Source organism: Crotalus tigris, unplaced genomic scaffold, assembly GCF_016545835.1.
Source record: "Crotalus tigris isolate CLP2741 ecotype Arizona unplaced genomic scaffold, ASM1654583v1 scf7180000017933.3771270, whole genome shotgun sequence".
NCBI lineage: Eukaryota > Metazoa > Chordata > Lepidosauria > Squamata > Viperidae > Crotalus > Crotalus tigris.
The window spans coordinates 422,779-447,778 of NW_024096726.1; the positions used below are offsets into that span (position 1 = coordinate 422,779).

General features: G+C 37.2%; 1 protein-coding gene across 5 annotated transcripts in view; it reads right to left on the minus strand.

Annotated features, from left to right (window-relative positions):
- Nucleotides 1-2,202: 2,202 nt before the first annotated feature.
- The window catches only part of TUB (TUB bipartite transcription factor), a 128,342-nt gene continuing 105,544 nt past the window's right edge, over nucleotides 2,203-25,000 (minus strand). For all 5 annotated transcript variants that reach the window (XM_039344571.1, XM_039344570.1, XM_039344572.1 and 2 more), the window contains 8 exons: nucleotides 20,844-21,008; nucleotides 19,233-19,354; nucleotides 17,614-17,805; nucleotides 14,283-14,395; nucleotides 13,741-13,855; nucleotides 8,518-8,616; nucleotides 5,699-5,870; nucleotides 2,203-3,360 (listed from right to left, as the gene is read on the minus strand). In XM_039344571.1, coding sequence (XP_039200505.1) covers nucleotides 3,227-3,360; nucleotides 5,699-5,870; nucleotides 8,518-8,616; nucleotides 13,741-13,855; nucleotides 14,283-14,395; nucleotides 17,614-17,805; nucleotides 19,233-19,354; nucleotides 20,844-21,008 — 1,112 coding nt within the window. In that variant the 3' untranslated portion in view covers nucleotides 2,203-3,226. The remainder of the gene's footprint in view (nucleotides 3,361-5,698; nucleotides 5,871-8,517; nucleotides 8,617-13,740; nucleotides 13,856-14,282; nucleotides 14,396-17,613; nucleotides 17,806-19,232; nucleotides 19,355-20,843; nucleotides 21,009-25,000) is intronic.

A 25,000-nucleotide genomic window follows, 5' to 3' on the forward strand; every position in this document is an offset into this window, starting at 1 on the left:
TCAAGGGAAAATTTATCCATTACCCAAATTTGGTAGGAAGGATCACTGAGGCGCTCTTCTTTTCAAAAGTGTCAAAATCGAAGCAAAACATAAAATAAAAAACCAGCAATACTTTGAAATCTTATCCATTAAAAGTTCCTTATCTCAACTTGCAAGTATTCACTAAGAGAAAAAATGCAACAGCATAAAATTAAAATAGTCCAGATAGGGACAAGCATTCCTTCTTGTGAACCCTTTTCAGTCTTGAACAAATGTAAGCCGAACAACTGAATTTTATTTTCATATCATACAACAAATTTGATCTAGGCTTCATCAGGTTTATAGTTGACCCATTAAGATATTATGACTAAATCTTAGCTGAAGAAAGTCTGATTTCAAGGAGTTTAAATGTGACACAGCCCAATATACACTCATACTGACAAGGCTATTTTTTTATGACCAAGTCATAAAATTTGAGACCACAGCTTTAAATATACTTCCTAAGGGGCAATTCTAACACAGTACTCAGAAACAAGTGATATTAACTGCAAGGGGGCTTATCCTAAAATATGTTGTCCAAATGGCAGCCTTAGTTTAAATAAATCTAATTTTGAGTGCACTTATTAATAAACGATCGCTGCAAAATTTTGAAATAGATCTTCATGTATTCCACATTCTGTAATTACTTAACTCTCTGACTCACATGCCTTTTATCACAAAGTGTGTTATTGTACAAAAATTGTGGTACTGCTAGGTGAATTAGCTTTTTTTTTTTAGGTTTTTCTCCAGCTGACAGAGTGATCACTTCATCTTTGTTTTCAATATTCTTTGACTTGAGAGAATGGCAATTTCAAAGTGGACCAAACAGATTGCATTTTTGCATAGAGGTGTTCACATACTACAAAAGGACCATAAATTATCTAAAACAAAAGAAGATTCACAGACCAACCACCTGCATTTCTATGCTGATATAAGCATCAGCAAAATTGTAATCCGCACTGGATGCACCGGCACTTTGTCCTTAGTAAGTCACAGAAAGGCAAACCTGCTAAAATTAACCCAACAGCCCTTGTAGAATCCAGTGAAAATGTAGCCAAAAGGTATGTCCCCCCTCAAATCTGGTACTGCTGAGTCTTAGTATATATTCTATGTATACCAGTCACATGCAATATCATATTGTGGGAAACAGTCACAAAATTAATGCTAAATGGTCAGATCCCCTTCAAAGCTGACTCTGATTTCAAATGTTTAGTACACTCATGTTTCCAAAAACAAGAAAATGAGATAAGCTAGAGCTTGCATTCTGAAATATAATGATTTGTTAGTAAAAAGGCACAAACATGCATACGTACCGGTAGTTATATCCAGAAAAAGTCTTCCACAGATAGAAGCATCTCCCTCTTATTACCGGTAGTAGGAATAGTTTGATCCAGCAGAGGTTTTCTTCTGGCTGAAGAGATGAGGTCATCTTTACTGATTCTATCTCTCCAGGTGTTTCTATTAGGCCCTCCAAATCTGCCCCAAAATTTAATGGAGCCTCTGCAGTAGGGAAGTCCGTATAATTGGGGGCTGTAGAAATTGCTATCTATGTAATATTCTCTTTTGCTACCAATATTATTTTGAAAAGGGGTACCCTGGTGGAGCGTCCCTTTGCTTTGGGACAAAGCACCAACAAAATAAAAGCTCTAATTCAACCCATCTGTTTAAAATAAAAAAGGCGTTGCAATTAATTTCTGATTTTGGAAGCTTTCTCTGCATATAACTTTCAGTACAGGTAGTCCTCGATTTACAACCACAATTGGGACCAGAATTTCCACTGCTAAGTAAGCTGGTGCCCAATTTTATGATCTTTCCATCCTGTAGTTGTTAAGCAAATCACTGCAATTGTTAAGTGAATCATGTGGTTGTTAAGCAAATCCAGCTTCCCCCATTGATTTTGCTTGACAGAAGCCAACTGGGAAGGTCGAAAATGGCAATCACATGACCCTGGGACAACACAACTGTCATAAATATAGTTGCCAAGCACTCAAATGTTTATCGGATGTCTGTGGGGATGCTGCAATGTCGTAAGTGCAAGGACTTGGTCATAAGTCTCCGTATCTTCGAACGGTCACTAGACAAATGATTGTAAGTCAAGGACTATCTCTATTGGGGCAGAAAAAGAGCAAATACCATTCACTATTAGTTCCAGTTATCTTCTAAACAATTTCTTAAAAGAGGCAGCTCTATCAAGACAGGTTTATTCAAAGACTTAGATGTCGTTCAATTCATTTACAGCAGATGCAGATGCTTTATCAATGTTGGCCCTTCACCTTTCTAGATCATTCATGTCTACCCAAAGGGCAGCAGTTCTCCAGGGTAAAAGACAGAAAATTTTTCTTTGACAGAACATGCCACACATGGGACCTGAGACATCATACAGGTTTGAAGCACATTTTCTCTTTCTTTTAGTTAGTGTTAACGATTCAGCATCATTTCTCCCATCCATTTGGTGACTTTGCATGATCAAACTTCCCTTCTTAACAATAAGCGTGAACTGACATCAGAAAGTGAGACTTAAAACACAATCTATAAACTAACACCTTGGAGTACAAGTGAGTTGTGCAATATTAACTTGTGCTTCCGATTCCCTCCCCTCCCCCCATTCCATTCCCCATCCGGATTAAAAATTTGTCAGATTCCTTCCCACATAAACATTATCACAAATCAATTTCAGTCTTGGCTTTGAGAGTAAATGCTACCTTGCTTCTTTCTTGGAAAAAAGTTTGCATCTTTCTCACGGTCTTATGTTTAAAATGAGTGACACAAAATTCTCAAAGGTGTGAATGAAATCTTGAGGTAAGCTGACAGTCTCCGAATATGTCTTAAATCCAAAACTAGATCTGTGTCGTGATAGCTTTTATGGGTTTAAAAAAAGACATCATTGATCCCAATGGTGTTTTCACTTAAGCCACAATTATGTGCATCTTTATAACAGAACTGAGGACATTAAGGTAAGACTTCTATTTATAGAGCTCTGATGCCACTTCCACAAAAATAGAGAATAGGAGGGGAAAACATTCCTGAAAGTCTTGAATTTTTAAAATATTTTCTCTTCATCAAAAAAGGTTGGTCCTTCAGAAAACAAATTTTACCTGCCTCATAAGGATGTGTGACCACTGATGACACTACAGAAAATGTGGACTGTATGTTTTCTTCTTCCAGTGGCACATGGTTTTGGCTGTAGTGAAGTTTAGGTATAACCTGTTCACTCACAAGCCAGTTTGCTGTCAAAACTGGACAGTGCAATAGCAAAGGCTTGTACTGCACACATAGGATAATTATAATCCATTGTGAAAATATCTTCTGCCACACGGCCAAACTGCATCACTATGTAGTCGGCTGAAAGAATAAAGAAACATAAAGATACATCAATGTGGCTTTTAACACGTTTTAGACTATGTGAATAGTACTAAACCAAACTGTAAAATTAGAAAAAAAGAAGTAATGTGTATCTCCTAGATTAGCTGAAATCTGAACTAGGACACAAGTGTTCTTCAGAAAGCAATGAAATGCAGGGCAGCTGGGGAATACGAAGCCACAGCAAAATTAAAAGTGTACATTCAGAACTAAATTTTGACTAAAATGAAGCAAGTAGGGCTTGCCTTTATATTACAAATCACGCAGCTAAGCTAATTCAGATGTTGAGACTATGTTTACCGGGGAAATATTTGATGTAAAGATAGTAACCCGAAGCTATTTTAATGTTTGTATTTTAATCACCAGATACTATGTAGAGAATTTAGGATTAATATTGCTTTTATTGATTTAAAAAAAAAAAAAAATTTCATTTCCATAGGATCAAGTGCATTTATTTTAGGAATAAATAGTGGTGACACCTTGGTAAATCTAAATTTTAGTGGTGATCGTCAATTATTCCTTAAGGTATGATCAGTCTACTTTAAATTATTTCATCAATAAATATCATGAATTATTTCATCAATAAATGTTGAATTTTAAATATCATGACCATTTGTAAATTCTGCTTATTTACCGTACTTTTTTTGTTTTGTTTTATGTAATTCATTTATTTTGTTCCTTGAATGTTTTAAAATAGATAAAAGAAATGTTCTGATAAAAAGGGGGAAAAAAGAAAAAAGAAATGTTGCCCAGCTGTGTGGTATCTGGCACTTCCGCCCATGGCAGAGACATCCTTATAAATGGCATTCTTTATAAGTCAGGAAACAGAAAAGGATCCAAAAACGTCGGTGGGATGAATAGAACAAAATCAGAAGACAGCTGCAGTGCCTGAAAAAGACTCAGCAAGCGACTCTTTTTCCTCCCTTCCCTTCCTCCTTCAGCTTCCATATTGTTAAGCTGGCAGATTCCCCAAATAGCTGCCTCCCAACACTGCTGAAAGGATAAAATTGAAGCCTGCCAACAACGCTTAGAGCAAAGTTAGGTTGTGGTGAAAGAACCAGTGAAGAGAAGAACTACTTTCTAAGCAGGCATTTCGGGGGGGGGGAGCTTTCATCAGACTGATGATGTTTCTTCTGGCACACCAGAAGAATGGTGACGGCACACCATCTGCCCCCGCATTAAATGATCGGGATCAAAACTTCATCAAAACTACATCTGATAACAATGGGCATTAGTATATCTTTATAGACTGAATTAAAGAGGGCAAATTTTAAAAGTATGCACCCCACCAGAAACTATGCCTCCATTATAAAGGTTTCACCTCTCTCAGAAATATTATATTATGGTTTGTCGCACAGTCACACTGGATTTGGCATTTTTATCCACCTATCAAATCCTTCCCAATGATCTGGGATGGACAGATGTGGATGTTTTATGGTCTTAAAGGTATTGTGGCAGGATGTAAGTTGCTTTGAATAAAGCTGCCTTTTGCAACTGACTGACCATGATTTTGTCCCTGCTGATAGTGTTCAAATGATGCTCCAATTGTTTTGGGATTGCACCCAAGGTGCCTGTTACTATTGGTGCTTCCTTTGCTTTCTTTTGCCACAGTTGTTCTATTCCTGTCTGCAGGTCTTTGTATTTTGTTATCTTCTCCAATTCTTCCTCTTCTATTCTGCTATCTCCAGGTGATTAAATTGTACACTGCCCAAAGCCTCTCTATGAGGATGATGGGCAGTTAAAAAGTTTGATATATAAATAGAGAAATACTGCCATGTCCATTATCTGGGCTTTTTTGTCTTTTGTTATTGACAAGTCGTTAAGTCATTAAGGCATTATGTGGCAGGTGTTATGTAATAGGGTAAATTAAATTAGAAGCTGTTTATGTGCTACTCTGAGAACAAGCTATTAGTGCCTTAGCTATTCATATTTTATTTCATTTTACTTCTTTGCCCCTGCTAGCTCAACCCCAGGTCCTTGAGTATATAGATGGACTTTACTTCAAGTCAGAAGAACAGAGATGAGAGCTTTAATCTGAAAATAATTGAAAATAACTCATTAGAAAAGATTGCCTTAGATTCCACCCTTGCCAAAAACTTCATCAAAACATCAAAACAAATGAATGACAATCATCCGAACTATCCTCTTCATAGATATGCTATCAACATCTGAGAACAGGAAACTATAGTAAGAGGAATACAACATGAATTTTGGTTTGAGGAAACCTAACATCTCTTTGATATCATTATACAAAGGATCTAATTAGATTTCAGAAAAGCAATCTGTTTCCAACAAATTTAATTAAAGAAGCCATACTTACGATCATTGTCGTGAATAATTTGGAAGTTTTTCACAGAGGCCTGTGTTACACGACCATGAAAATTTAAAACGTAAGACTGTGTATCATCATTCCAGACTGGAGTTTTGTTGTGCAGCTCAATGACACTCTCTGTGTTTTTATTTTGCCATCTTGAGAGGAGTGTTTCATGTTCCTGTCAAAACCAAGCAGAGAAAAGCTATCTTCCACTCTTTGTATATATACCGATTTTCCATTCCAGTGTTCAAAACCACCCTAAAATAAAATCTCTGGCCCTCCCAAATCAATTGCTTACGTTGTCAGAACCCACATCCTATTCTAACTCCATGTGTCATTGGGAAGCATACTGAGATCAACTAACAAACACTAACACTGACTCTATTGCATTCTTGGCTTATAACATAAAGTGGTATAAACTAGTTTGGAATCAGTTTTTGATAAACAGTGTTTAAAGTATATTTTGATAAACAGATGAGCCATGAATATACATACACAGAGAAGAAAAATTAAAGCCTGCCAAGGAAATCACAGATATGCCAAGACATTTCCCAGATCCTCTTATAGAAGTTCATATTTCTAGAGGGTCAAGCTTTGGATTACATTTGAGACCTTCTATATGGCAGAGCAAATGGATAAGCAGATTTGCAGATGACCCAGTATTAAATCATAACACAAACATATATTCTAAGCATTTCTACTAGTTTTAATGAGAGGCAGTGGCACCTATTTTACCAATGTTGAGGAAGAATAAGAACTTAATTATATCTATAAGGCTGAGGCAAAAATATAGAATTGAAAGAATAAAAATGACACAGTCCCCAATAAATATACGAATATGTCGACATATTTTTCCATATTTGCCAAGAAAGTATTTGGTTTATTCCAATAACTCCATTTAAACCTTTTTATTAGAAGATATGAGAAGAATGAAACCTTGACACTTTTACAGATTTGGGATAGCACTGTCTCAAATTTTAAGAAGTAATATTTGTATTGTTACTGCTCTCTTCATGAAGGACTTTCATAGTTTCAGTGCAGATTTCAAGTAGCGGTAAACAGTTCCTTGTAGCAAGTAGTTACTCTGGTGTTAGAAGAGAAGGACTTCTATTAATTACTACATGACTGCTGGCAACAGAGAGCTTTGTTGTATGCATGACTGCAGCATATTATCCTCAACTCTGGATAATTGAATGCTTCAGATCAGACAGAAGCATCCATAACCTGTGAAGACTCCTTGCAGCAGACAATGTTGAACATAATCTGTTCACTTATATTACCATTGTATCTAGGAGAGAAGAAGGTCCTCTCCCTGCTCCTCACACATAGACTGAACATGCTAAGACATCCCTGGACAGACTTATGTCCTCAGGCTTTGTTTGGTTTACAAAAGAACAAGCACAACAACCTAAAGAACGGGGGGGAGTGGGCAACAGGAGCCAGAGAAAAAGCAAAATTGGAAGAATAAACTTGTATTTCGGATGGTTTTCTTGGTTCACTTTTTAAAACATGAAAATTTTTAAAAAAAGCTGCACATATTGTGCTGTCACTTATGTTTTTCTCTCCATTCTCAGCATTTCTGCCAGAAGGACACTGACTGTCTGTGTGAACATGTCACTCCAGCACTGTCTGCAGAGGAGCTTGTATAAACCTTGACACTCAGCACAGAGCTCTGAATACAACTTCTAGCAATCTTTTAGTACTGTCTGCAGAAGAGCTTGTGTAAACCTTGACACTCAGCACAGGGTTCTGAATACAACTTTTAGCAATCTTTTAGTCCTATCTGCAGAAGAGCTTGTATGAACCTTGATACCAAGCACAGGGTTCTGAACACAATGTTTAGCAAACCAACTCCTGCTGTTGACAACGGCATGCTAAAAGTCAACATGCATAAATCCAATGAATACAAACCAAGCAAATGATCTGTGGCCAATTACAGATCTAATAACTGTGCTAATAACTACAAATTAGCATATGCAGTATCTGCGATAGAAAAATGATTAATATCTATCTTTCATAGATCTCAGATACACTAATTTGGGAAGCTACTGATCCCTGTAATTGCTTATACAATATATGGGAATGGATTTCCACAGGTCCCACCTCACCTGGTATTTTTTTCTAGTTTATGATAAGTATTATTTTCATCTCCTATCTCTTTTCCCTAGCTTGACAAATCTTTTAGTCATAACAATGATAACAATTGTTGTTAGCAGCAGTCTCTAGTTTTCCCTCTGGGTTGAATGAGAGTCATTATGACAAGGTTAGCAAACCCCTGACTTCAGAACAGCCAATTCAGGAACAAATGGAAACTAAAAACCTAAAGACCTGCCAGTCTCATTTTAACATGACAACTGGGCATTAAAAAGCCAATCTACCTCACAGGGTTGCTACGGAGAAATCATTAGCAGAGCAAAAACACAATTTAGGCTTCTTTCACTTCCTGGAGGAATGACAGAATGTAAATCTAACTAATAACGAATCCAAGCAGAAGAGATGGGGTGACTTTTCTATTTTTAAAAAACATTTTTTTCAGATTAAAACAAAAATTTAAAAAAAAAACCGTTCTTTCCCACTGCAAAGAATATAAATTATAACAGAATCCGGGATAGTGTTATAGCATCTGTCCACCCTCTGTATTCAATTCCCTTTTTTTTCCTATTCCCTGAATTTGTCCTCAGTGACTAGGAAAATATTTGTAAATGAATTCTGGGCTATGAAGAAGGAAATTAAAAAATCCATGTCTCCCAGGATTGATATGTAATTGCATCCTTAAACTTGGTTGAGCTAGCTTATGATTTTTGAGATAATGGTGACTGACTTACATTCCGTGGTCTGATGGAAACTCTCTCATGATCCATATTCATTCCGGGTATGATAACACTCATTTTACGAGGACCCTTAAATCCCAAAACGTTTGTTTCCTGTTTTAAGATAATACGATAAAAATACTGAAAGAGGCATTTGTCAAAGAGGGAGGGAGGGAGGGAGGGAGGGAGGGAGGAAGGAAGGAAGGAAGGAAGGAAGGAAGGAAGGAAGGAAGGAAGGAAGGAAGGAAGGAAGGAAGGAAGGAAGGAAGGAAGGAAGGAAAACATAAATATGCACAGAATTTGGTACTGGCTACACTTTAGTTGTGAGATTAATAATTTATTTTCAACAGCAGCAATATCAACAACATAATTTAAACATTTATATAGTGCTTTGATCATTCTAATGTATTTGATACATGCCATGGTAATCTACTAAAGTAAGTCACTTTAAAGCATTGTTCCTCGGCCTGATAGTCTCTAATTAAGGTGACCACATGAGCATTCTGGAAATTAAAATCCAAAACACTTGGGGGGGACCTAGCATTGCATTTATCTATCAACCAAAGTTGAGAAATAGAGGTTGCCTATGTAGTGATGTTATAGGACACGGGTGTCAAACTCGTGACATCACGTGGCATGTCGCGACGTATCATGACTTTTTTCCCATTGCAGGCAATGGGGTGGGCATGGTTTTGGCATGACACATCCAGCCGGCAGGTCGGCAGTTTGATACCCCTGGTGTAGGAGAAAGATGGGCTCAGCTCTTAGCCACCTAATTTTATATCTTAGAAGAACACCATATTGAAAAATATGTGAAAAATAAGAGGGGAAAGCTGCAGGGGAAGGATTCATGCTTCTTTGTTCATTTACTACTTAGTGTAGTAAAGGAACATCTTATAATAATAACGATAAAGTTGGACGGGACCTTGGAGGTCATCTAGTCCAACCCCTGCTTAGGCAGGAAACCCTATACCATTTCGGACAAATGGCTGTCCAGTTTTTTCTTAAAAGCTTCCAGTGTTGGAGCATTCACCGCTTCTGGAGGCAGGTTGTTCCACTGGTTAATTGTTCTAACTGTCAGGAAGTTTTTCCTTAGTTCTAGGTTGCTTCTCTCTTTGATTAGTTTCCACCCGTTGCTTCTTGTCCTGCCTTCAGGCACTTTGGAAAATAGCTTGACTCCCTCTTCTTTGTGGCAGCCCCTGAGATATTGGAATACTGCTATCATGTCCCTCCTCGTCCTTCTCTTCATTAAACTAGACATACCCAATTCCAGCAACCGTTCCTTATATGTTTTAACCTCCAGTCCCCTAATCATCTTTGTTGCTCTTCTCTGTACGCTTTGTAGAGTCTCAACATCTTTTTTACATCGTGGTGACAAAAACTGGATGCAGTATTCCAAGTGTGGCCTTACCAAGGCATTGTAAAGTGGTATTAATACTTCACATGATCTTAATTCTATCCCTCTGTTAATGCAGCCTAGCACTATGTTGGCTTTTTTGGCAGCTGCAGCACACTGCTGGCTCATATTTAAATGATTGTCCACTAGGACTACGAGATCCCTCTCACAGTTGCTACTATTGAGCAAGGTACCCCCTATACTATACTTGTACATTTGGTTTTTCTTGCCTAAATGTAGAACCTTACTTTTTTCACCATTGAATTTCATTTTGTTAGATAGCGCCCAATGTTCAAGTCTGTCCAGATCCTCCTGTATCCTAAGCCTGTCTTCTGGAGTGTCGGTTATTCCTGCCAGCTTGGTGTCGTCTGCAAATTTGATGAGTTCCCCATCGATCCCCTCGTCCAGATCATTGATGAAGATGTTGGAAAGCACTGGGCCCAGAACAGAGCCCTGGGGCACCCCACTACACACTTCCCTCCATGTAGATGTGATTCCACTGAGGACCACATGCTGAGTACGGCCGGTCAGCCAGCTACGGATCCATCTGGTGGTGATGCTGTCTAACTCGCATTTTTCTATCTTATCAAGTAGTAGGTTATGATCTACTTTGTCAAATGCCTTACTGAAGTCCAAGTAAATTATATCCACAGCATTCCTCTGGTCCACTAATTTTGTCACTTGGTCAAAGAATGCAATAAGATTTGTCTGGCATGATCTGTTTTTGACAAACCCGTCTTGTTCTATAATTCCCTCCTCTGTCAATTGGCAGTTAGTGTTCAGATTCTTCTTTTCTGAAGTAGATTTGAATGTGTCAGGACTGCAAAATCCATCTGCTTATTTTTGTTATTACACTCTTTTCAACAGAAAATTAAAAGCATTGTAGCCAGTTGGTTAATCATGAGCTAAGCTTCAAATAACAGTTTTATGAAACTGATCCGTATTTAAATGGCCAAGAGATCAACAACAGACGGTTTCTCCTTCCAAATGCGATTGTATTTCTAATGATCTATTTAGAATTTCTCTACTACTGCAATTTTGACAGTGACCATTAGGTGCCGTGGCAGCTGTATTAATGACCAACAGCAACAAGAAAATGAAAGCAGTTTTGCTCAATTTTGCTTTTACTTAAAAAACATAATAAAAGGTCTCTACATCTAGGATTTAATCAACAATTCAACCCTCAATGGATATGGGTTACAATAGAATAAAGATGGGATGAATTTTGGAAACTTTCTGTTTGAATAGGAAAAGGTTTTATTAAAATGCATAATGCAGTTCTTCTTACTACCAGTGCTATTATACTACTATATTTTAAAATGAATATTGGAATTTATTGTGTATGTGTGAGCCAAGAGCAAGCTGCTTGAAAAAAAAAGCTGTGCTTCCTCCTTTCCCTCTCATTTGAGCCTTCTCACCGGCATCAGCGTGGCAGAGTTGCCAATAAAGCTGCAACCTTGACACAGGTGTGACAGGAGGCATGTGTTTTTCAGCTCTGAAGCCAACAGCAAACTGGGTACAGCAGCCAAATGAAAGGATGGTTTTTTTCTTCAGAAGACATGGATGGTCCAAAACAGAAGGGGGCGGGAAGTACAGCAGCCCAGCAACACAAAGCACAATGTAAAAAAGACTCAAGAGCTGTACATGCCAGCCAGTAAAAGAAGAAGGCATTTCAGAGAGAAGGGACTTAAGACAGTAGAGGCTTAAGAAAGAAACATTGATGCATGCTAGTAATACTATAGAGCAGGGGTAGCAAACCTTGGCTCTTTTATGACTCGTGGACTTCAACTCCCAGAATTCCTGAGCCAGCATGGCTGGCTCAGGAATTCTGGGAGTTGAAGTCCGCGAGTCATAAAAGAGCTAAGGTTGCCTATCCCTGCTGTAGAGCATAATATATAGGTATAGAATACAGTATATTCAATAGTGGTAGTATAGAATATAGTCATCTTGATAGTAATTGTCATTGTAATAGTATATAGTAATAAAACAGAATATAGAAACACACATCAGTTTTATATGTTTGTTTTCACAAAATAAAACATCTCCCCAACTCTTCTAGGGAGAGATAAAGAAACCCCATGCCCAGGGTCCTGTGCTTTTGTGTTCCTCTTGATCCCGGATCACTCCAATTGAGCACGGTTTAAAAAAGAATCTGTAATGAGGGTTTTCTCCAATGTACCCAAGAATATTTTTAGAAACCTTCCTGATACCAAGCAACCCTAAAATATGTGACCTAAAAAGTATACGAGTTGCTTTACTTTGGTAGTTTTTCATTTCTATTATTCTTCACTAAGATTAGATTATCTTGAATATTTTGAGGAAAAGAAAATACCTTAAACTGTCTGAAAGGATTATCTGTAGCAAAGAATCCCAATTTTCTTTTAGCCTTTGACAGACTGTTTATTTTATTTGCAAAATAATGCTGGCTCAGGGCATCTAGATATTCCTCCATTATCAAGAACAAGGTTAGTCACCTCTCCTGTCCCTCAAGTTAACAAGATATTTATGAAGATCCCAGCTTAGCAAATCAAGAAATAATTGCAGCGTTAAACCGAAAGTATTAGTTCTCCAGATCTTGTTACCTAATTCCTTCTCCTTTTCAAGAAATCTGGTTAAAGAAGTTTTTGTAAGAATTTTATTTGACAGGGACTTTCCCTAGAATTTATTTTAATTCTTAGTATATTTTTATGATCACAGACAAGTGATCAACATGAGCTAAGAGCATGTGGTGTGTATATTTGAATATTTGGTATCTTGTATATCAGTGAGTCATTCTTGCTTCAGGGAAACCCAGGGCTTCAATGGGAAAAGTCACTCTAGGGTGTTTGTTGTAGCCAGATGACTTATCCAGCCACTTTCATGAATTAATGGGTATATTTACCATTTTTAATTACGCTGGACTTAAAACCAGTATTAACACATCCGATTCGGTGCACTGTAAACTGTAGATGTTTTACAGATGGTGACTTCAAAGGTAACTCCACAAATAATACTAAGAACCCCTTATTGAACAACACCAAATCATGGAGCTGAAGGAAAAGAGCAGTCTTGCAAAGTGACAGAATGGTTAATTTCACAGTATTTATTAGCCTTTTATTCATTGCTTTGGCTAAAACTGAACTATGCTTCATACAATGCCACGTTAAACAGCATCATCATGCTGCCAGACTAATACAGAAAGCAAGTACATGCTCAATCTATTTTTCATTCATGGTGGTAATCGTGGTTCGTATTCCTGGAAATGAGGGCAGAGGAGATACATATCATATTAAATATTACTTAGCACAGGAATAAACCAACTGGATCAGCCTACATATTGCATTTCCTCAGTAATTCCATTTGGGGCTGGACCAAGATATCTGTCATCCTTTATGAAAATAATTCCTTTAACATTGCTTGGACCTTTGGACGTCTTATTTTGTAAGAATGATTGTTCTATGGCCTCTTTTTAAAAGATATTATGTTTTGTTCTTTCACTGGAGAAAGTACATAGAATAGCATACAAATAAGGCAATTCCTATCCATAGTATAAAAAACACAACAGGAAAGAAATGAAAGTTGGAAATTAAAAATGAGAGTAATACCAGAATGCTATTTTATAATACTATTCTAATGCAAAGATTATGCTGCTATGGTACTAATATACCCCTAAGATATAAGTGTAAAGATGCAAATCCATGATGCAAAGGGCATAGGTATGCAGTAACTATTCTTTATGTAGAGTCCAGATAGTATGTATTCTGGAAGTATCAACATGTTGAAGTATTTTAATACTCAATCCAACAATTGTTATTTATTCTACTAATACATATTTGCTTTTTTGGCGTAGGAAAACTACTTACATAGCAAATAGCAGCTAACTCCTGGCGTAAGTTACTTGCCTCCAAACTCGATGTCGTTTTCACTGGGTTAACTCCATTATCGTAAACTGTAAACTTAGTCCCCATGAGATTTGACCTATTATTGAAATAAAAGAGTAATCACTGTCCAGTACTAAATATGGTACCTTATTTATTATCATGAAGACTGGAATTGTGTTTCCCCTAAACCAGGAGTGGGGAACTACGGCCCTTTTATGATTTATGGACTTCAATTCCCAGAATTCCTAAGCCAGTGTTGTATAGGTGTTGTATAACAACAGTTTAGACTAAAACTGGAGAAATTCAAGTCTGCGGAGTCCTTGGTGTTCTCTGAGCTTGGTTATTTGCTTGCAGCTGTTTCATTATCCAACTAGGCAATGTCATCAGTGCTAATGAGTATGGAGGCTATTCCTTATTACCTACATACAGAAACTATGAAAGTCTACAAATATCAAGAGGTTTGAATTGCTTTAAATCTCAAACCATTTCACACTTTAGCAGACATTTTAAAGGTAGCTGTTTACCTTAATTTTCCAATGAAACTCTCTCCTCCTCGTGACAGGTCTGTTGGGTCAATGGAGATGAGGTAATTTGAGGTTTTGCTCTTTTTCCGTTTCCTTCCAGCTAATAAAAATACCTAAAATATATAATTTTAAAAAAGTCAAATTCTAAGTAGAATCTGGTGGAACCATTGAAAAAAGAAATCATGTGGATTTTTTCTTGACAATATGAGGAATTAAAGAAAATGAGAATTAGCAAAAATGGGTTGAAAAGATCAGTAGAGAATTTTACTCTCTTGGATCCATTATGAATGGTTTAAATAATTAACCTAGAACATTTTGTTAAAGATTTACATTCTGCTTAAATAGTTTCCTTTTAATGAAAGGAAAACACTTTCCAGTTGAGATCAGAATGCAGAATCCTGTTGTAAGTAATTTGAAGAATCCAAACATGGAATTATCTAAGAAGAAAGTAGACTTTAAATGGAGTATTTAAATCATTGTTTATTCTCATTTACTCTCTTTTTTTTTCAAGGAACTTCAATTTATCAACCACTTGAAATTATATCTAGGCAACATAAATGGAGTGAAATTTCACCAGGCAAGCAACAAGGGATAATTTTCAAACTTATCTTCCGTATTTTCTTTTCATGGAATGTAAGATGACCCCCCCCCCACTTACCGACCAATTCATAGGTAATTATTTGTCAGAAGGGGGTGGGCTCACCTCCCAGTTGGGCAAATACAGTACTGTGGAGTTAGCATTAATGAATCTAACTATCAACTGCAAAGCATGACACAATATTTGGATTTTTTAAAAATCATTTTCAGCTTTAAGCTGGATAGATTGCAATGTACCAATTCACAATGCAGTTTCAGCCTGTATATCAAAGCACACTAAAAGAAAAAAAGAGGTGCTTAATATCAGAGTGCATGCTTTGCATGCAGAAAGTTCTAAGTTCAGTCTCTGTTAGGATAGACACAAAAAAATAAATATCCCAACAGAAATGATGCTATTGCCTCTGAAAATAACTTGGTGTACTGTTTATTGCTCAGGGAGTTATCACAACATGAATTGTCCATGCAAATTGGTTAGATGACGCATTACCAGTTTCAGAGTATCTAGAAATAATGCTCAAATGGAAATGGGTAAATACGCATATTTGAGACAAAAAAAGATCATCTCTGTAATGGAAGGGGTACCTCTAGCAATGATTCCCATTCAATCATAACATACCCAAAAACTAATCTATTGGAAGCCTTGCAAGGTAGTCCAGGCAAAAGATCTATCCAGAAATACTTACTCTCGCTTTATTGTAAGGTTACATTAACAGAATCTTGCAGGTCTGAAAATGCACCTCTTCTCTCTCTCCCCCCCCCCCGGCCTTTACAGTCCAAGAAACATGGGAAGGTTCCTTCTAACCCTTCCACTCCGTTGGTTCTGTGGTCTCAGCTGCCCCTTATCTGACAATTGTCTAGTCTGAGACTTTTCCTCCTGTCTCCCAAACACATTCTCACAGACCATTACACCTATAGACCAATTCCATCTAACTCTAAAGGGCAAGAAAAAGGAAAGACGGTTAATCAAACCTCTGAACAAGAACATTTTCTCTCTCCCTGAAGTTAAATAGCAAGGAATAGATTACACGGTACATTATGAAGCTGGATTTGCCTGTAGGAAAAGGAAAAAATAGACTACAGATCCCCTCCATGTTGTAATGAAATTTGTCAGGAAATAGGAACCTTAACCCACACAGACATTTAGGAACATTAAATAAATAATAGTAAGTAAATACTGTAGTGTCATTTTATTTTATTGTACTCAAGGCAATCACCTGATTTCCTTCCAAGTTTATCTCTTTTCTGAAGCCTAATTAGATGCTACCTATCACCCTCTGATCATTTTTCCTCTTTTGAAACTTCTTTTCTTTTAGCCAAATAGCCATCTATGTTCATATCTTTGTTTGTATTTTTTAATAAACTCTATTTTTTTAAAACAGATATTCCTGTTGTGATTTGCAGCTCTTCTAGCTAGAATGCACAGTTCACATTCTTCTGTATAATGGCCTTTTAGATAGTTCTAAATTGTTAGTATCATTATCTCTCCTTAGCCTTTACTTTTGCAAGTTAAAAATATCTAGCTCCTTTAAACCATTGGATTTTTGACCTTTTGTCATTCTAGTGGCATTTCTTTGAACTCATTCCAACTTAGAAATAGACACAATTTTTCGAATGCAATCCAAACAGCACAAAATACAATCAACACTACTACCTTCCATGTTCTGGATGCAAATGATTCTACAAATGCTGTCTGAAATTGCATTGCCTTTCTTAGCAGCTGCTTACTCTTGCACAAATGATACCATTTCCAGATCCTTTTCACATGTCTGCCGCTAAGCCAGGTTCCCCAACCTTATATGTACACATTTTACTTTTCCAACCCAGATGCGAATAGGCTTACATTTGTCACGGCTGAGCATTCTCCTGTTCAAGCTTCCTGAGGTCATTTCTTCCGTTCCATGTAGGTAATTGGCATATTTGTCTGTTAAAATTACAAGCATGGCATTTGCCTGGCAAATCACTATCATTGCTCCCTCTTTACTCTCCACTGTCCAGCATCTAAAGTTGACTTATTCCTCTCCTTGCTAAAGAGCCATAGAAAATTCCCCTATTCCTCTTTGCTTTTCTGTTTGTCAGTTTCCAACTGTATCTCCTTTTTCTAAAGAGTTTGTCGTAGGGTCTGGATAAATTCATGGAAGACAAGACTTTGAGGGGCTATCACTTATGAAGTTCAGTGTTAGCAGCACATCAGGAGCAGCCTACCAACCAGCTGCAGGACAACAATTGCAGGGGAAAGGGTACGTGAGCACTCCAGGAACATCTGATTGGTTATTACAAGAAGCGAAATGCTGCACTAAAGTAGACTTTGCCCAAACCAGCAGGGAAGTTCTTATTGTTGAGACGGAGTATTGTGGAAGTACAGTAATTGAATGGCTGATATGTGATAAACAATTCAATACCTACACTGTAATCAGGGGAGGTTCGTATTCCAGTTCTGCAGTAAAATCTTCTCAGAAACAGTTTCGACTTAGTTTAATGGGACTTATAACAAAAAAAAAAGGTCATAGCCTAAAGCACGTCCATACGGTTTTATTTTTTTCTCAGATATTCTTTCTCCTTTTCAGAACGTGCTGCATTTTCATCTATATTTTCCCATCATTACAAATACTTGTGATAGGGATACAACCACACACACACACACACACATTTAAAAACACCTCTAATTATGCAAGTTCTAGCACTATGTGTTTACTATTGTTACTTTTTTGGCAACCAAGAAAATAGGCTTTATGACCTTTTTACCATCCTCCCTTTCGAGATGGAGGTAATAAGTAGGATACATTCCACGGTCCATTCCCTTCTTGTCTCTTGTAATTCGGCATTTGACAGTAGCTCCTTGAGGAGCAGGCCTCACAGCAAACTCCTCCAAATCATCCACTTCTATTATAGGGTTATTGGTTGAAGGGCTGGGCCCTGACGCTGTTTCCTAGAGGATAAGGAAAAGTTGCATCACATTTTAAACATACAAACAGCCATTAATGTGGAGAGAAATCTCAACAGAAATCTGGTACTGTAAAGGCAACATAAGAAACCCAGGGGATGCATGCATTCTGGACAGCTAACTTTCCACACAAAAGACCACATGGGAGAATGCAATGCAATGGAACAAAACTGGGTGTGACCTGGAAAGATGTACCAAATGTGCCTTGAAGAAGCACCTTCTGTTGCTTTTCAGCCTATTCATTGTCTCTTATCTGGCCTTTCCAGGTACTGCAAACATCAGCAGCGCATAAATGAAACGCACTAAAGCAGCACAATGTGCCTGCTTCTCTTTGATCCTGAAATCAAGGGAGTGGCTTTGTTTTGCAAACCATGTTTCCCAAAGTGCTTCACTCAAACTTTTGTTGGAGCAAAGAACAACCTTTGGAAATGTACAAAGTCTTGTTGGAAGATTAATGATGACAACCAGCTCAGAAGAATCTTAATAGGTTTTAGTTGGTCTTAGCATAGCACCACTTTGTACTGCTGATAGCACTTAATGGGGTCAAAGCCTGAAGAAAAGGAATATTTGTCAAAAAAATATAAATAAAATCAATCTAACTTGATAATTTGAAAGTTAATGATATTGAAATTCTCCCTTATCTGTGATTAATGCCTGGTTATTTATATATATATATACATACACACACATACATACACACACACACACACACACACACACTGTATATATATATAGAACACTTAAATGCAGTCAATCTCACCACTGTTTTGCTACTTTCCAGACTAGTTATTAAAAACATGGATCTTTTGTGAGTTAGGAATTTGGTAGGCAACATATCAATACTATAACCAATATTAGCCTTGCTGGATAGTGAGGGTAGAAGGGAGAGGCTACACTGACTTTCTAAAATTTTTAAAAGTAGTCATGGAGCTTCTTCTAAGTTTCAATGCTAAAACTTTCTATTTTATATACTATATAAAATAGTATATACTAAAAATATCCTTCATTGGCAGTGCCAGTTTCACCAATTATCCCCCATTCACAGAATACCATAAGATTCTATTGTGAAGTTTTTACCCTTTTATAAACAGCTTTATTCAGCTCTTTGTATACCTAAAAGAATTAATGGAATAAATTGCAAAGAATGTGTGGAAGCAATTCCTTGTTCCATTTCTGCATCTCGTAGAATATCATACTGCAGATGTGGTGTTACAGTTGCACCAAAAAAAATGAAAAGAGTAAATAAGAAATGGTTCTATACTTTAGCAAAGAGCTCAGGACAGACATGAAATCTTTTGAGGGGAAAAATTGTTACGAAGATTCCATACAGACAAGGTAAGTCTAAATTACTGTAAATGTCTAGATTAGGTAACTCTGAGGTCTGTTTAAGTCCACCGCATCAGATCACTCACCTTATTTGACTTCTTACTTGTTGCAGAACCTGGTCGGGTATTACTATTTAATTGTGAAGAACTTGAGCTATCTTCATCTTCCTCATCCTCCTCTTCATCAAAATTCATGCTACTTGAAATGCCTAAGGGATAGTCATTATATTTATAGACTATATGGCTACTGCATAATCAAAACTGCTTGCTCTCAGAACATGCATTTTATTTACTATATCAAAGCTTCTCATCTCCATCAGTTTTGAAGTACTAGGAAAAAGCATACCTTGGATTGCAGAAGAGTGAAACTGCCTTTATAGGGCAAAATCTTGGTTAAGCAAACTGGTTCAACTCAACATGACAAATCCCACGCCAATGCATTTTGCATCTTATTCTTACATAAATTTAAAAATTGTGATATGGGCCTTTCATCATTTCTTTTTCAATTGTGTCCACAAAGGCTGGCACTGTATGGCATAATTCTGTACTTGCCAATTCAGTGGCAATGGATTCAAATGTTCTTAAATTCCTAGGATGCACAGGTGCAAAATTAAGGTATTTATGTTTCTTTTATTAGTGCAGTGTAGCAGTTATCTACCAATATGATGCTTTTAAGACCATGTAAGATCTACTAATGTCTGCTCATATTCATATTCTTACAATAACAGTATTGACAGTATTTAAGAAGTGGAACTTTGGTAAAATGTAACAAAATATTATTTGTTCTTTTAATTTGCTTCACTGAAAAAAAATGAAAAGCAGAATATTTCCTAACAACTGATGCTGCTAGTGATAATTTTGGCAAGAATATTAAATGAAACATTTGGTGCCTTTCAGCCTAATCTGTATTTCCTGCCCACTTAATTTATCTACCAAATTACAGCAAGAGTTTCTAGAAGCTTCATGGGGAAATAACATAGATTACTTAATAGCAAACTCTGGTCAGTTACCAGCAAACATGTTAAGCAGATAAATTCAATCCAGGACCAAACAATTGTAAGACACACAAAATATCTGCCAGATATTTTTCTAATTCCCTTCTGTTGTTTATTAGATGGTATGTGGAGAGGCCCTGACATTGGAGGAATCAGACATATTTCTAATATCACTTGGAGGCTGCCAAGCTCGACTATCTACTGTATTTTATGAATTTTGCTTATTGCTAATAACATATCCCAGGCTTCAAACTAAGTTTCCCTAATGGATGCATTTGATCATCCTGGGATTACAATACAATCCATTAGCATTTTTTTGTATGGAGAGGAAGGTAATTATATAATGAAACTTCAGCTTTGTACACTGCATAATTTACTGGCCCTAAGTAATGCCTACCCACAAACTATATGAACCCTCAATGCCACAAGGATGCATACTGGTATAATTTTGCAAGTGTGTGTGTATGTGTGTGTGTGTGTGTGTGTGAGAGAGAGAGAGAGAGAGAGAGAGAGAGAGAGAGAGAGAGAGAGAGAGAGAGAGAGAGAGATGATAACTATAATGATGATGATGATGATGATGATGAGGATGATGATGATGATGATGACATAAAAAGTATAGGTTTACTTTTGCTCTTTCCTCCTCATCCTGCAGACACCATGATGAAAAAGCCAAAAATATTTGAAAATATCACTGAGTTCTTACCTTTCTTCTGCATTGTTACTCTAATGTCTTGTTTGCCTTGTTGTTGGCTGGTAGCTATCATCTCTCCATCATCCTCATCATGGCAAGATTCTCCAACAGTAAGAATTTGAACTTGGCTCCCTGCTACCTGTACTTCATCTTGAAAAGCAGCTGGACCATCAATACCTACCAACCAAGAATTGCAGCAATGTCATATAATATATAAACAATAAAATAATTTATGTCCATATATATTTTTCTAATTTGGAAAGAGGGAAGTGTATTTTGAAATAATAAAATATTTTGAATCTTTTGTAAAGCAGTTTGTGCACTTCTCATTCTATAAGGCTTTTAAAAATGAAGAAATTGCAAACAATTGGTCATTATTACAAAATGTTAATGTTTTAACAACTTTTCATGCAAAAATATTCTAAAAATGGATATGTATGATCTATTTCCCTCTTTGGCTACTATTTTTAATTTGTTTCATCCACCTTACTTTTTTAAAAAATTAGGGCCTCGAATTCATTTTCACATATTCCACAATAAATTTTAAAGTGCCAGATTATGTATACACTCTTTTAGATATGTTCAACCATTAACTGCTATCTATGAATTAGCACATATAATTTAAATTCTCACAAAGCTAGGATGCTTTAACAAAGTTTTCATGAGGTTGCTTTTCTGGAAATTAATGACAAAATCTAAAATACTGCGGGACACTGTAACTATTGTAATTGTACCAAAATCACCATCATGTGAGTATAGGGATGCTGCAATAGCCACAATTACAACTTGTTGAAAGACTCATCTCACATTTTTTAACATATGTAAGAATAAGTCTTTTAGACTAATATAAATTCAACTTGACAGGAAATAGGAGTCACTGAAGGTATTATAACAGGAACAAGCAGAAAAAAATATTAATAAAATGATAAAATTGAGCAAAGTAAAGGGTTACAACTAATCCCAGAAATAAGCAAATAAGTGAATATTTTTGGAACAAAACAAAAACAAAAAGTCGATTAGAGGGTTGGGTTTTTTTTTTAAAGCCTGTGCCTATAAAAGACATCATTTGCCTACTGGACAAACAGAAGCAAATGAGGTTCTTTTATAAGGTGGCAATTATCCAGATAACCACTAGATGGCAACAAAGATCCAGCCCAATTCATTTAATTAATATTTAGAAGTTTTAGAATTATTTGTTAGCTAAGATTTTCAGTCTACTTTTCCTTCAGGAGTGTGGTGTATATAGCACTCTCTATTTTTTTCCCCTCATAACTGCTGTGCAAGGTAAACTGGACTAAAAGAGGTTGTATGGCCTAAAATCATCTCAGAGCTTTCATCTGAAGGTAGATTTGAATCCATGTCTCCAGGTCTTACTGTATTATCTTAACTACAGTACAATTTGAAGAACAGGGACAGGGCTCCAAGTGATATGAAGAGCAGAACATAGCAGCAACTCAATTTCATAAATGTTAAAGATGGAAGGGGGAAAAAAGTCCGGAAAAATAAACTTAGTGGAGGTGCTATACTATTGTTAGAAATAAATAAATACTGTAAAACTAATTTGCTACTAAAGCTACATTATAAAATTCTACCGCACACACACTTTATTTCTTTAGTTTAGGATCTGCTTCCAATTAAAACAAAAGTGAACTTGTGTAAGCAGTTTTGGTTCATCCCTACTGCATACATAACTGCAGAATAAACAAACTGGTTTGAGCGGATGTAGAGCCGGCTGCTGCTCTGTTCCTTGGAATATTTAATATACTCAAAAGCCTAGTGTCTCCACCATGGTGACATCTGCACATTAAAATTCTAAAGCATGACTAAAAAATTCCATCCCTACTGAAAGCTGGCTCTGTAACTCTTGGAGGAAAGGCTGGATTGCTTTAAAATAAGAATGATCAGAAAATAGCAGTTTAAAAAAAAAAAGACGCCTTGTCTCTTTTTTAAAATAAAATTTACTTTTGCGTATAGCTTACCAGAAAGTGACTTCATCAGCAAGACTTTGATCTAATTCATATCTCTTGATTTTCAAGTGACCCATATTTTAAAACTGTAGATAGCTAACAGGAACACAGTATTTTCAATGACATGATTTCTATGAGAACATGATTTTAGAAAAAAATTCGCTGAGGATTGTGCAAGGAGGCGGTATTTTCTGATGTATCATCTACTGAATTTCCATAGCATTCTGCCAAAATCAGCACCTCATAAGGGATGACTTTATTGTAACTTAACAAAAAAGAGCAGAACAACAGAGTTGGAAGGGACCTTGGAAGTCTTCTAGTCCAACTTCCTGTTCAGGCAGGAAATCCTACACCATTCCAGACAAGTGGCTGTCCAGTCTCTTCTTAAAAACCTCCAGTGCTGCATCGCCCTCAACTTCTGGAGGCAAGTCATTCCACTGATTAATTGTTCTAACTTCTCCTTAGTTCTAAGTTGCTTCTCTCCTTGATTAGTTTCCATCCGTTGCTTCTTGTCCTGCCTTCAGGTGCTTTGGAGAATAGCTTGACCCCCTCTTCTTTGTGACAGCCCGAGATACTGGAACACTGCTATCATGTGTACATTGTTTCTTTTTAGGCGGTAGTTTAATGAAAAAGCACTACTAAGGTGCAGGGAATTCTCAAATGCTAAGAGTTGGAGTCAAATACCAAGGAACTACACTCATTATATAATCTAATAAAATAGGTTTCTACACTAGATAGGATTAGCCTGAGATTGTAAGTCAGTGCCTACAGATCTCCAATCTATTCCTTATACTCATTCCCTACATTTTAAGGTTTATTTTGATCATTACTGTGTAGCATATACTGTTTGCAGCTTTTCTCCTCAGCTTTTTAAAAGTAATACTCTCTATTTAGAAGAAAACTTCCATATACAAATATTGTAGGGCAGTGGTGGCGAAACTATGGCACGCATGTCAGAGGTGGCACTCAGAGCCCTCTCTGTGGGCACGCACGCCGTCGCCCCAGCCCTGCCTCCTCCCGCAGCCCCCTCCTCACCAGCAGCACCCCCAAAGAGTCACCCCTGAGCGTGGCCCGTGCGGAGCAGTGCAGCCAAGGAATGGCAGCCGGATAAGCAGGGCCAAGATTCCGCATGGATGTCATGATGCTACTGGGCTGCTTGGATGATCTGTGGCAGGCTTTGGAGGCAGTCGTGGCCCTGCAGGCGGGGTGGGGGACAGGGCGGAGGGGACAGACCGAGGGGGGGACCAAGGGCAAGGCCGTTTTTTGGGCACTCAGTCTCTAAAAGGTTCGCCATCACTGTTGTAAGGCCTATCTAGCAAATAATTATTCTGATATAAATTATTTGCAGCATGAAATTCTTTGCATGTGGATCAGAGGCACAAATATCCATTCATGTACATAAGACAGGGCTTTCTCTACACGCATTATGTCCTTTACCTGCAGTATCTGTTTTCTGAGGATTTGAAACATTTACAACTTATAACTACAATTAAGCCCAAAATTTTATGTTGCTAAGCAAGACATTTGTTAAGTGAGTTTTTCCCTATTTTACAAGCTTGCTTGAAACAACCGTTAAGTGAATAACTGCAATTGTTAAGTTTGTAACATGGTTAAGTGAATCTGGCTTTCCCATTGACTTTGCTTGGGAGGAGGTTGACAAAGGTGATCACATATCCTCAGGACACTGCAACTGTCATAAATATGACCCCACTGAATTTTGATCACGTAATCAAATGTTGACCACGTGAACATGGGGATGCTGCAACAATCTTAAATACGAAAAATGGTCATAAGTCACTTTTTCAGTGCCATTGTAACTCCAAACAGTCACTAAATGAAACGTTATAAGTCAAGGACTACCTGTATTTAACCCCATCTCCACCAATGGTGGAATCTCGAGGGGGGGGAATCATTCCTTCAACCTACAGCTATCACATTCCACTGCCTGCACAGACCAAGTTCTCCAAGTTCAAATATAGGGTTCAAATAGAAAAACATATTATTTCTATGTGACTGCTGAAGTTGCACCCATCCGTAAGGACTTTCCCCTTTTTTCTTTCTCTTTAGTACCCTTTCCTTTCCACTGAACCTGGAATGTCCTCAAAGCTCTGGCAAATTTGGAGGAGGTAGGGACCCTCTATTCCACCAACAGGGTCTGTCCTACCAGCAAATGCACTTCAATGAATACCATTCTTAATCTTA